The 14,366-nt window shown below is 37.5% G+C and overlaps 1 protein-coding gene across 6 annotated transcripts in view; it reads left to right on the plus strand.

The window, feature by feature from the left end:
* Positions 1–14,366, plus strand: part of inpp4ab (inositol polyphosphate-4-phosphatase type I Ab) — a 62,946-nt gene that overhangs the window by 36,962 nt on the left and 11,618 nt on the right. For 2 of the 6 annotated variants that reach the window (XM_067374917.1, XM_067374915.1), the window contains 9 exons: positions 141–330; positions 473–688; positions 2,434–2,725; positions 6,490–6,662; positions 9,937–10,060; positions 10,232–10,499; positions 10,661–10,758; positions 10,853–10,965; positions 13,504–13,658. In XM_067374917.1, coding sequence (XP_067231018.1) covers positions 141–330; positions 473–688; positions 2,434–2,725; positions 6,490–6,662; positions 9,937–10,060; positions 10,232–10,499; positions 10,661–10,758; positions 10,853–10,965; positions 13,504–13,658 — 1,629 coding nt within the window. Of the gene's footprint in view, positions 1–140; positions 331–472; positions 689–2,433; positions 2,726–3,786; positions 3,823–6,489; positions 6,663–9,936; positions 10,061–10,231; positions 10,500–10,660; positions 10,759–10,852; positions 10,966–13,503; positions 13,659–14,366 lie in introns of all 6 variants that reach the window. The other 4 variants (XM_067374919.1, XM_067374921.1, XM_067374920.1 and 1 more) reach the window with 4 other exon arrangements.

The raw sequence follows: 14,366 nt of genomic DNA on the forward strand, positions 1-14,366 counted from the left end.
CTTGTCAAAGTCTCTGGAGCGTCACTGTCTGAATGAAATGCACAATCATTATCTGTCTGTTGTTGTGCACTAATGTAGTGGTGTGTGTGTGTGTTTATTGCGTGTCTGGTGTGTAAGTAATCAAGCTCTCTCTGGTCCAGCAGCAGTGCTCTGTCCAGCTCCCAGTCCATCGTCTACATCCCTCAGGATATTGTCCGTGCCAAAGAGATAATTTCCCATATCAACACGCTCAAGACTCAGGTCAGCTACTACGCTGAGCGGCTTTCTCGCGCTGCTAAAGAGCGCTCCGCTAACGGCATGGAGAGAACCCTCGCCATCTTAGCGGATAAGGTGGGTGTAAATATAGCTCCTGCTCATTTAGAGCCACTTTTACATCCATTTCAAGTTCCAAATGACCACCTTTATATTCCTATCTCGTCCCCAGTATGGTCTGAGGCTGACACTATAACCCCTTTTTCTCTCTCGTTTTCAGACACGACAGCTGGTGATGGTGTGTGACTGTAAACTGCTGGCGTCTGCAGTGCAGGCCCTGAATGCGGCGAGACCCGAGTACATAGCCTCTAAAAACTCACCCTCTGCTGACTCAGAGCAGGTGGTGCTGAGGAATGATCAGGACACACTGCTGGCCAAATGGAGCGGCAGGAACAGTCGCTCATCCCTCCACGTTGATTGGCATGAGGAAGAGTGGGTAAGAAAGCTTTAGAGGCCTGATCACAGCAAATCCATTGAAACTAAACTATAAAAAATCTGAAATACTTAAACTGAAGTTTAACATTTTCGCAAACACTATTTACACTTTTGTTGTTTTTGGATTTTCACAATTCTCTGACAGGGAATTAGTTACCTGATTTAAATTCAGATCTAGTGTAAATTACACATCTAAAGTATAATTTAAAAGTTTGGGGATAACATTCTTTAAAATGTTTTTTGAAGAAGTATCTTATACAATTTTTACAATTTTAATGTTTTCTATTTTATTATATTTTAAAATGTAATTTATTCCTGTGTTGGCAAAGCAAAATTTTCAGTCTTCAGTGTCACATGATCCTTCAGAAATATTTGTAGTATGCTGATAGGGTATTTAAGAAACATTTTTTTTATATTATTTTTGAAAACAGTTTGAAAACTGCTTGATATTTTATTTTTTATTTTTTTGTGGAAATCATTACATGATTTTTCAGGATTCTTTACTGAATAAAACGTGTTTAGAAATAGATTTTATTGTAACAAAGTAAAACTTTTACTGTCACTTTTGATGTATTTAATGTGTCCTTGCTTAAAAATGATACTGACCCAAAATTTTTGAGTGGTATGTTACAGCCACATATATTGCTTTCAAAACCAGAAGAAGAAAATACTTCCTAAAAAGCCCTAAATTAGCTGTTTTCCTTAAAACTATATTTTTTTATAATATAATTTCATTATAATAATAAATAAATAAATAAATAATATTTATTTATTATATAATAATATATAATAACAAATAAAAAACAAGTTCATGCAACACAGCACATACACAACTTTAAACTACTTATGTTTAATTAAAAAATTCAACACAGCCTCAGAATTAAAATAATAATAACAATGGATTATCATTGTATAATAATTCAGACTCATTTTGAAGGAGTTTGTTGAAATCATTTGAAATGTTGGTAACACTTTATTTTACAGTGTCTTTGTACATGTATATTTATTATTATTATTATTATTATAATAACTACATTACACTGTAACAAGGACATCTTAAAGGGGACCCTTTATACAAAATTCACTTTTATAAGGTGTTTGAACACAGATGTGTGTCCACTCCCATTTCTGTTTACTCACTGTAACAGCTGGAGATATACAATGTTTATTTACGCCAGACTGCTTCACAAACGAGGGTCAATTCAACGCTGGATTTGCACAAAAGATTAACATGACGGCACATGCTAGTGGATGAGCTGAATCAACTCCACAGCAACTACATAAATTTATCCACTAACCATTCAGAAACGTCCAGTTTCATTCTAAAAGTTGTAACTTCTTCCTGAGTCTCTCCATCAGTGTCGATTGAACAATGTAAGGCTGAACACCGTTACTGACAATCCTCATTTTGGCTGCGTGAGATTCTCCAGCTTTGTTGTTGTTGAGCTGTTAAAACTCCGCCCTCTACTGGAAAGGGGGCGGGAGCAGCAGCTCATTTGCATTTAAAGGGACACACACAAAAACGGCGTGTTTTTGCTCACACCCAAATAGGGGCAAATTTGACAAGCTATAATAAATGATCTGTGGGGGATTTTGAGCTGAAACTTCACAGACACATTCTGGGGACACCAGAGACTTATATTACATTGTGAAAGGGGGCATAATAGGTCCCCTTTAAAATAAAGTGCAACTAAATGTTTTTGTGCCCAAATTTCGGACTTTCTACAAATAGTTTCTTTGTTACAGGAAAAGGTATGGGGGAATGTTGACAAAAGTCTGGAGTGTATAATCCAGCGAGTGGACAAACTGCTGCAGAGGGACCGTCTGCACAGCATTAGCAGTGAGGACATGTTCCAGGCTGACCAGCAGGGCGGCGCCAGTAAGAAAGGTAATGGGAAAACAAAAGCCTTCTGGATCAACCCTGTCTGCATGGAAGAGTCTTCCACGGCCCCTGAACCACAACAGCAGTCACCTTCACCTTCATCCTCACCACCCGATCTGAACCCTGCATGCCCGGTTAATGCAGAAATGCATGCCTGTAGGTGCCTTTCACTGTCTTGTTCACACTTTCTCTCTCTCTTTCTCAACTATATTTTTGAGAACAGCATGGGGTCTAGTAGGCAGAGTCAGTTTCATAAGTTATGTTTTTCTGCGTCACACTCCCTGCTGCTTGCCCATTGCATTTCCACTGTAGTACAAACACTAACACATGTACATACTTATCTCTTCTATATTCTAATTATCACCCTTTCTGTATCTATTTTTCAAACACCCTGTCACCTGTTCATCTTCAGACAGGTTTGCATGCTGCCATAGCAACAAGCTTTTAAATTGTTTTTACTTGGTTGTGGCTTGAATTTTTTTCTCCCACTGTTTCGAATCCATTTCATCATATATATATATATATATATATATATATATATATATATATATATATATATATAAAATCTTTTTTTTTTTTGTGGGCTGTATCTATGGTACGTCATTGTGTATGTTGTCTGATTTTTATGTCTTGTAATATGTGTATATTTGTTTATCTGTTTTCAATTATCAGTGCCAAAACAAGCAATATTATATGCATGGAATTGTATGGAATATTGTATGGAAAATCTGACATCCAAGTGGATTCAGTGCCACAGTTTGTGTTAATGAGCGTGTGTTGACTCCGTGTGACTCTCTGTTGATGTGCCATGTCTCTGGAATATGTTTCTGGAACATTCTGTTGTTTGACCCAGCATATTTGCCTACTGTGAACATGTGACCGGGTGCTCTCATTTGATTGGCTGGCTGACTAACATGCTCACAGGCTGTCTGGTGCTGGCTTTATGTGCCAGTTAGTCACTTGGCAGTGCCAGCATGCTGTGATTTACAGTAGTCATTTCCATTATATAACGACTATAAAATCATTAGTTTGCCAGTCAGCTGTGAATATTACTTTATTACATATTATTTCTACACAAACCTTTGCAACATTCCAATTTGGGAAAGCAGTAGTTGACTTGTTTTAACATTATGGTCTCAGTTTCTGTGTGAGCTGCGTGTGCTGTGCTTGTTGCACTCGCTAAATAATTGTTGCAAGTTGCACCTCCATCCCTCTAGATGGCAGCAGCAGCAGCGGAGAGGAGAGTTACCCAGGTAAGAGCCCCTCCCCCTCCCTTAAGCTTATGCGCTTATGCTAAATAGGTGTTCACTTTTATGTTTTATGTCACAATCTGTTGTCTTTCATTCGTTAATGACGTTACTTGATGTAGAACTGTCATTGCTACTGTTTTCTGAACGCAGTGCATCCATGTTTACTTTAAAGTCCCTGTGAATTGGCTTGTTGAACACTGATGTGCTACTGATGTGATATTTTTGATTGAAAAAATAAGTCGGGATGGGACATATTGAAGAGCTTGTCTCTTTTTTAAATAGTCAATGCAGTTTAGATTATACTAAAAAAATAACTATAGTATGTCAAGGCTTCATTCACTCTGATGTGGAGCATATAAGTCTATTGTTTTTTTATAATTTAGGAAGGGAAGGGATGTTCCAGTTCTAGAAAGCATTTGTTTGGACATAATTCAGCTTTTTGAGTCTGTATTCCTGGAAAAAAGGGATTTTAATTTTTAAAGGCATACATCTACTAAAAGCAAATTTGTCAGCATTTACAATTAACTTAAGGGGATATTTCATCCAAAATACACACATTCATGTTGTTCCAAACCCATAAGACTTTTGTTCATCTTCAAAACACAAATGAAGATATGCTTAATGAAACATGAGAGATTTCTGTCCCTCCATTGAAAGAAAACATTTTGATGCTTCAAAAAGTTCATAAAAACATTCTAAAAGTAATCCATATGAATCGAGCAGTTCAATCCAAGTCTTCTGAAAAGATGCAATTGCTTTATATGATGAGCAGATTTAATTTAGGCTTTTATTCACATATAAATATTGATCAGTGTGCTCATATATAGAGCACATCAAATATGGTGAATGTAAACTCAAACAAGCATGTTTGAGCTTCAGTTTACCATTTATTTTATGAGCCCTATGTATATACAGTGGCATGAAAAAGTATGTGAACCCCTTGCAGACTCTCTGAAAATGAGAATTATTTTAATAAAATAATAGGGATAATAAAAAATGCATTTTATTTTTTGTTTAGTACTGTCCTGAGTAAGATATTTTACATAAAATATGTTTGCATTTAGTTCACAAGACAAAACAATAGCTGAATTTATTAAAATAATCCCATTCATAAGTATGTGAACCACTGATTCTCAATACTGTGTGTGGTTACCTGATGATCCATGACTGTTTTTATGTTTTGTGATGGTTGTTCATGAGTCTCTTGTTTGTCCTGAGCAGTTAAACTGAGCTCTGTTCTTCAGAAAAATCCTCCAGCTCCTGCAGATTCATCAGTTTTCAAGCATTTTTGCATATTTGAACCCTTTCCAGCAGTGACTGTAGGATTTTGAGATCCATCTTTTCACACTGAGGACAATTGAGGGACTCAAACTTTTGAACAGGATGAAGATGTCACAATTTTTCTTATTTTGTTTAAATATCATTGTTTTTCATTTAGTACTGCCCTTCGTAAGCAACAGAAGATACTTGCATGTTTCCTGGCAGAAAAATTAAGTACAATTTACCTTGATATTTAAATTCAAAAGTTTTCACCCCTCGGCTCTTAATGCGTCTTGTTTCCTTCTGGAGCATCAGTGAATGTTTGAACCTTTTTTAATAGTTGAGTTTGAGTCCCTCAGTTGTCCTCAGTGTGAAAACACAGATCTCAAAATCCTTCAGTCACTGCTGGAAAGGGTTCAAATATGCAAAAATGCTTGAAAACTGATGAATCTGCAGGAGCTGGAGGATTTTTCTGAAGAACAGAGCTCAGTTTAACTGCTCAGGACAAACAAGAGACTCATGAACAACCATCACAAAACATAAAAACAGTCGTGGATAATCAGGTAACCACACACAGTATTGAGAATCAGTGGTTCACAAACTTTTGAATGGGGATATTTTAATAAATTCAGCTGTTGTTTTGTCTTGTGAACTAAATGCAAACATCTTTTATGTAAAATATCTTACTCAGGACAGTACTAAACAAAAAATAACATGCATTTATTTATTATCCCTCTTATTTTATTAAAATAATTCTCATTTTCACAGATTCTGCAAGGGGTTCACATACTTTTTCATGCCACTGTATGTTGATCAATGTGAATAATTAAAACATATATAGATCATGTCTTAAACCACTCGATTCATATGGATTACTTTAACAATGTCTCTGTAAACTTTCTGAAGCTTGCAAGTTTGTTGAAATGAACTTTCAATGGAGGACAAAAATCTTTCAGGCTTCATTAAAGATCTCTTCATTTGGTGAATGTAAGTCGTATGGGTTTGAAACAAAATGAGGTTGAGTAAATGATGACAGAATTTTCATTTTTGGGCTAGTAAATAGATTAAGGCCGGTTTCACAGACAGGGCTTAGCCTAAGCCAGGATTAGGCCTTAGTTCAATTAGGGCATTTAAGTAGCTTTTATAAACATTCACTACAAAAACCATTACTGTTGTGCATCTTGAGACAAAACAAATTTTAAGATATGTCAGTACAAGTTGCTTTCAGTTAAAACATGCATTTTAGTCTAAGACTAGCTTAAGCCTGGTTTTTGAAACCGTGGGTAAAAGTAACAACTTAAATTTGGAATTCATGGGGTCTTTGTGGAACATGAGAATTTAAAGCCCTGAAGCATTGGAATATGTGATATTTGATACTAGCAGTAGGTTCTGTGTGTGCGTGTGTGTCAGGTGAGTGGAGCGAGGCCCTGTATCCCCTCTTGACGACCCTAACGGAGTGTGTGGCCATGATGAGTGACAAAGCCAAGAAGTCAATGGTTTTCTTGCTCATGCAAGACAGCGCACCAACCATCGCGATGGACCTCAACCTGCAGTACCGCCGAGACGTGGTCTTCTGCCAGACGGTTAGTTCTCAAGCACACACATTAGTGAACAGCTCCATGACCTTACAGGGTTAGTTCACCCAAAAATGAAAATCGTCATCAGTTAATCACCCTCACTTCTTTCCAGTCACAAGACTTTCGTTCATCTTCAAAACACAAATGAAGATATTTTTAATAAAATCTTTAATAAAATCTAGATTTATGTGACTCAAAGTCAATTCACCCAAAACTTGATTCCGAATGAATCAAGCAGTTTAACTTAAGTCTTCTGAAAAGAATCGTCAAGCAAGCATGTTAGAGCGGATATTTACCATATTTGATGTGCTCAACGTACGTGTGCTGATCAGTCTATATATGTGAATGAAAGTCTAAATTAAATCTGTTCATCATATAAAGGCCCTGTTTCCACCTGGTATTAAGATGCTTTTTGGTCGATCGGATCACAAGTAGATGAGGCAGACACGTCCACGTTTCGTCTCTTTTGCCCACTTTCAACCACTTCTGTCCTGATTTCTTTGTGGGGAGGGTCTATGGGTGGGTAAATGTATGTGTTTTTTCAGATGTTTTGATCTAATGGATGAAATTTGTGCAATTTACATATGAACATGCCCAGAGATGACGGAAAAGCACAGAGAGCATCAGGTTTCGTTTCTGCTCTGACAGACCGGCCAAACACTGTGAGTGTGTGTTAGAAAGCAGGAATGGCGAGAGAACATTGCTTGGTATGTTTTTCATCTTCAAACCAAACTTTGTCTTCAGCCGACAGGTTTTAAAGGTGCCCTAGAATCAAAATTTGAATTTACCTCGGCATAGTTAAATAACAAGAGTTCAGTACATGGAAAAGACATACATTGAGTTTCAAACCCCATTGCCTCTTCCTTCTTATGTAAATCTCATTTGTTTAAAAGACTTCCGGAAAACACACGGATCTCAACATAACACCGACTGTTACGTAACAGTCGGGATCATTAATATGTATGACCCCAATATTTGCATATATGCCAGCCCATGTTCAAGGCATTAGACAAGGAAAGGCAGTATTAACGTCTGGATCTGTGCACAGACAAGGTAAGCAAGCAAGAACAACAGCGTAAAATGGCAGATGGAACAATAATAAATGACATGATCCATGATAGCATGATATTTTTAGTGATATTTGTAAATTGTCTTTCTAAATGTTTCGTTAGCATGTTGCTAATGTACTGTTAAATGTGGTTAAAGTTACCATCGTTTCTTACTGAATTCACGGAGACAAGAGCCGTTGCTATTTTCACTTTTAAACACTTGCAGTCTGTATAATTCATAAACAACTTTCTTTGTAAATCTCTCCAACAGTGTAGCATTAGCCGTTAGCCACAGAGCACAGCCTCAAACTCAGAATCAAATGTAAACATCAAAATAAATACTTTACTCACATAATTCGAAGCATGCATACAGCATGCATGACGAACATCTTGTAAAGATCCATTTGAGGATTATATTAAACTTGTAAACTTTGTAAATGTACTGTAATATAGTCGAGAGCTCGTGTGGCAGGGAGCAGGCGAATTAAAGGGGCGGCGCGCTGCCAAAATCAGTGTATAGTTAATGATGCCCCAAAATAGGCAGTTAAAAAAAAAAAAAATTAAAAAAAATCTATGGGGTATTTTGAGCTGAAACTTAACAGACACATTCAGGAGACACCTTAGACTTATATTACATCATGTGAAAAAGCATTCTTGGGCACCTTTAAATCCTGTCTGGCTAGAGAGATTCCAATAATATTTACGCGTTAGGTCAGTAGGCGGAGAGTAGGCAGTCTTATGTGGCTGTTCGAACACATTCGACCACATGAACGTTTCCACTACAAAAGCAATCCAGTTGAATGCATTTTCAACTACCTCTGAAAGTGGTTGAAAATGGACAAGCTCAAAACGATTTACACCCTGTTTACACCTGTATTTAGCTTCGTCCACTTGTGATCTGATCAACCAAAACGCATCTTAATACCAGATGGAAACAGGGCCAAAGTGATTTTGTCTCTTCAGTAGACTGGATTTTTTTTATGATCTCTTTATGAATTTTGTGAAACGTCAACATTTTGGGTGAATGTACCTTCACTAGACAGACAGAAATCTTTCAGGATTCATTAAAAATATCTTCATTTGTGTTTCAAAAATAAGTCTTATGGATTTGGAATGACATGAGAGTGAGTAAATGATGACAGAATTTTAATTTTGGGTGATTCAAATGTATTTTAAGTGAGGTTTTAAGATAGTCATGCATCTCCACAATAATAATTATAAATATAGCTGCAAGCAGCAATTACAGGGCCAAGCACAAAAACGGCACAATAAGCCAGCCAACACGGCTGGGAGCATCAGACCAACTACAACTGTGAGCAATTAAAGACCTATTAAGATCATTTTAGGCAAAAGAGCTGAAAAATGATCAAAAATGAGGATTTACTGGTTCATCACTTTTGACCAATAGGTGGTGCTGTGACCAAATTAATGTGGTATGGTCAGAGTGAGGTGACACTTGCAAAGTTTGGTGTCAGTATGTCAAAGCAGTGCAGAGATACAGCTTCAAGAGTGGGTTTTGCATCATCCCTCAAATTCGTTGCTCCGGTGTACGAAAACGGTTTGACGTATCGACTTGAAATCCATAACTTTTTGTCGGCATGGTCTGAAGATGATACGGTTCAATTTTGATAAAAATCGGAGTAACGGCAAAGGAGGAGTTTGAAAAAGTAGGTTTTTCAGAATTCAAAATGGCGGAAAAATGTTCATGACGGAAAATGACGTCATAGGGTGCATTGACCCAAGGAATCAGAGGAAAAAAGAATTTTGTTTCTAACCCTTACGGTTCAAAAGTTATTAACATAAACATAAGTGCAACTTTGGACAGTTGGTGGCGCTAGAGGGATTGAGTTAGAGACTCCAAATTTGCTATGGACAAAGGTCAGACTGTCCTCTAACTATTTGCCAAATTTCACAACTTTTTACCACACGGTTCTATGGGCTGCCATAGACTTCCTGAGCGGAAGAAGCAGAATAATAAGAACCTTCGGTGCTTGGCCCCTAATGATGACCTTTAAAAGGGAAGTTCACTCAAATGAAATAATTAATTCCAAACCTGAATCTTGTTACCTTTTCCATTTAATTTTTTTTAAACAAGTTTACATAAAATTACAGTTCATACAGGTTTGAAATTACATAATTAAGATTAAATAATTTTGGATAAGCTATTCCTTTACTCCCATTTTCTGTAATTTTCTGACACGTCTTCTTGCTTTCTTTTTCTCTCTCTTAAGCTCACAGCACTAATTTGTGGCTTCATTATCAAACTGAGAAACTGTCTCCGTGACGACGGTTTCCTGAGACAGCTTTACACCATCGGTCTGCTCGCTCAGTTCGAGTGTCTATTAAGTACTTACGGTAAACACACACACTTACACACATGCAGCATGCCCATACTGTGATTCAGTGATCACTGTGTATCCAGGAGCAAAGGTCACTTATGTTATGTAAACTCATCAATCCCGTGTGAGTAAAGCATTGTGTTTTGAATCACGTTTGCCCTGGTGTGTGTGTGTGTGTGTATCACAGGAGAGGAGCTGGCCATGTTAGAGGACATGAGCATAGGAATAATGGACCTTCGGAACGTGACGTTCAAGGTGACGCAGGCCATCTCTACCTCTTCCCCCGACATGCTGCCGGTGATCACCGGAAATCGAGACGGGTTCAACGTTCGCATCCCGCTCCCAGGAAGCATGTTCGATGCATTGCCAAGGGAGATCCAGAATGGCATGCTGCTGCGGGTACAGCCGGTGCTGTTCAACGTGGGCATCAATGAGCAGCAAACGCTCGCCGAGAAGTGAGTCTTGATTATGTAAAACAGCCCTCAAGAGTGCTTGCATAACATCAGCCAATAACATTATACCATAATTGTTTTATCTGATCTATTTTTCAGTTTGGCTTACACTTGTGTTCAAATTGAAAATATCAAAAGGGAAATTGAATTGTTTTGTGTTGTAGATTTGGAGACACTTCGCTTCAGGAGTTCATCAACGGGGAGAGTTTGGCTCGTCTTAACTCTTACTACCAGCAGTTCAAGGAGGTTTTACCGGAGGACTGTAAGTCAGCATTCTCTCTTATGTTCTGTTTTTCTCTCTCTACATGTGAAATTATAGACGATTTGAATCACACACAATTCTCTGTGTCTCTCAGGTCTTCCTCGCTCTCGTAGTCAGACGTGTCTCCCAGAGCTGCTGCGGTTCCTTGGTCAAAATGTTCATGCTAGGAAAAATAAAAATGTAGACATCTTGTGGCAGGCTGCAGAGGTAACAATTCTTCTACTTAAAGGGTGAACTAAAATGGGTCTAATAAAAGAGTGCACTTCAGCAATTCTTTGAATATTTACATTTCAGCATTTCTCATTAAAAAAAAGGAATGCTTAACACCCATAGTTTTCATGTAAGAAATACAGTAGATTCCATATTTATGTACAAAAATGTGTTTTTAACAGCAGAATTCCTGGTAAAACTTGTGATGTTGCACAGAAAATTAGACCAATCAGAGTCCCATGGGACCCACAAAAAAATGTTAAAGGATTAGTTCACTTTCAAATCAAAATTTCCTGATAATTTACTCATCCCCATGTCATCCAAGATGTTCATGTCTTTTTTTCTTCAGTCGAAAAGAAATTAAGGTTTTTGATGAAAACATTCCAGGATTATTCTCCTTATAGTGGACTCCAAATGGTCAAAATTACACTTTCAGTGCAGCTTCAAAGAGCTTTAAACGATACCAGATGAGGAATAAGAGTCTAGCAAAACAATCTGTCATTTTCGGAAAAAAAATACAAATGTATATGCTTTATAAAAACATATTATCATCTTGCACATGCTTCCAATTTCTGTATTATTCAAAAAGCTTATGCTGTATGTCCTACGCCTTCCCTATTCTACTTACAGAAAAAATGGAACTGGCGCCACGTTCGTTCTGTAAGTAGAATAGGGAAGGCGTAGGACATACAGCGTAAGCTTTTTGAAGAATTTGAAAGTGTGGTTTTGGCGGAACCACTTGTAAGGCGATCATTTATGTTTATAAAGCATATACATTTACATTTTTTTCAAAAATGACCAATTGTTTCACTAGATAAGACTCTTATTTCTTGTCTGGTATCATTTAAAGCCCTTTGAAGCTGCAGTGAAACTGTAATTTTGACCTTCAACCGTCCATTGAAGTCCACTATTAGGAGAAAAATCCTGGAATGTTTTCATCAAGTACCTTAATTTCTTTTCCACTGAAGAAAGAAGGACATGAACACCTTGGATGACATGGAGGTGAGTAAATTAACAGGACATTTTTATTTGAAAGTGGACTAATCCTTTAAGTAAATTATTTTATTTAAAATATAACTCAATTAAAATGCTAAAAACACCTTATGCAAATTGAAGTAAAGAATCTTGGATCTTCTGTGATCATGAAATCAATCATGTTCAACACTCCCAGTTTCTGCTAATAAATTTTTTTTTAAAACAAGCAGCATTGTCATAATTACAGTAGAAATTCCTGAGGACAAGCCTTTGAATATTGTGTTGGACATTGGGGCGCTTTCAACTCACAATGTTTTGGGACCACTTGGTTTACTAGTGCACCTGTAAGATACTATGTTTTTCCCTATTATGACACGAGTGAAACGGCTTTGAAAACAAGAAAAAATGTAGGGCGGGACTTGATTTTGTCCATCAGAAATTGATTGGATCGTTGTGGTTCTCTATTGTGACTGACAGGTCATCCCGTCCTTGTGAAAATATGTCGCTGCAAGAAGGAGGGGAAGTTATTTTGATTTAAGATTATGAGGGCAAATTATTCTTTTTTTTTTTTTTTAAATAAAGATGTCCACTGATAAATCATGTAGAATAAATACTGCAATATTTAATTAAAAAAGGAAATTTTGAGAACATTTAATTATGAAACTGATTACTTCTAGTTCAGCACAGCAGCAACATAATTTGCATCTAAGTTTTCCATTTTAAAGGACACTTGAATGCTGAACTGGAGTAAGTGTAAAAATGGGGTTGACTTTAAAGGTGCCCTAGAATCAAAAATTGAATTTACCTTGGCATAGTTGAATAACAAAAGTTAAGCACATGGAAATGACATACAGTGAGTCTCAAACACCATTGCTTCCTCCTTCTTATATAAATCTCATTTGTTTAAAAGACCTCCGAAAAACAGGTGAATCTCAACATAACACAGACTGTTATGTAACAGTCGAGATCATTAATATGTATGACCCCAATATTTGCATATGCCAGCCCATGTTCAAGGCATTACACAAGGGCAGCCAGTATTAACATCTGGATCTGTGCACAGCTGAATCATCAGACTAGGTAAGCAAGCAAGAACAATAGCGAAAAATGGCAGACGGAGCGATAACTGACATGATCCATGATTACATGTTATTTTTAGTGATATTTGCACAGCCTCAAACTCATTCATAATCAAATATAAACATCCAAATAAATACTATACTCACATGATCTGACGCATGCATGCAGTATGCATGACGAACATCTTGTAAAGATCCATTTGAGGGTTATATTAGCTGTGTGAACTTTGTAAATGCACTGTATTATAGTCGAGAGCTCGGGGGGCGGGGAGCGCGCGATTTAAAAGGGGCCGCAGCCTGAATCGGTGCATAGTTAATGATGCCCCAAAATAGGCAGTTAAAAAAAATAATTAAAAAAAAGCTGTGGGGTATTGCGAGCTGAAACTTCAGACACATTTAGGGGACACCTTAGACTTATATTACATCTTGTAAAAACTGGTTCTAGGGCACCTTTAACAATATTTTCTCCCTCCACGCTCAGATTTGTCGGCGACTGAATGGAGTGCGTTTTACCAGCTGTAAAAGTGCAAAGGACCGCACTGCTATGTCAGTGACTCTGGAGCAGTGTCTGATCCTGCAGCACGAGCACGGCATGGCCCCGCAGGTCTTCACCCAGGCCCTGGACTGCATGCGCAGGTAAGACACCTGAACAACTGCCCGTTCGTAAGCACTGCACGCTTTGGGGATATGCCTCTGTCTTCCTCTTTTCTTCCTTTCTTTCTCCTTCTCTCTCAGTGCATCATCCCTCATTGCTTGTGGCTTCTTGGTGTTTGCAGTAACAATTTTCTGTCTTTATTGCTTTGTGGCTTATGTGGCCTAATATGTTCATTACTTTTATATTTACTCACTTTAGGGACATAGAGTGTTTATTCCTTCCCACTCCACCTTTCCATCTTTCATTCCCTCTCTCCACGCTCTACGAGAGATGTAAACACAAATAAATCGCTCCTGTAGAGTAAGGAAACTGCTGAAACTTAAACCGGCTGATTTGTTTGGCTGTCTGCTTGCCAGATGTTCTGTGCTTTTAAATAAGAGTGTGGAATTGTCGGGTTTGTCCCATAATTTTCTCCTCTTGTCTCCTGTGCAGTCTGAGGGCAGATCTAAACAAACTTATGTAGTTACATTTGCAATGAAAACTGTTTATCTGTGGAAACTGATGAAAGAGCCAAGATGAGCACAGGAAGGTTTTGTTGATGTTTTAGAGAGCTTCGGTAAACACTTAATTGTAACGCTTTACAATAAGGTTTAATTTGTTAACATTAGTTAATGCATTAGGAATCATGAACTAGCAATGGCCATTACTTTTACAGCATTTGTTAATCTAGATAATGTTAATTTCTACAT

The sequence above is a fragment of the Chanodichthys erythropterus genome, chromosome 21 (assembly GCF_024489055.1).
Source record: "Chanodichthys erythropterus isolate Z2021 chromosome 21, ASM2448905v1, whole genome shotgun sequence".
NCBI classification, from domain to species: domain Eukaryota; kingdom Metazoa; phylum Chordata; class Actinopteri; order Cypriniformes; family Xenocyprididae; genus Chanodichthys; species Chanodichthys erythropterus.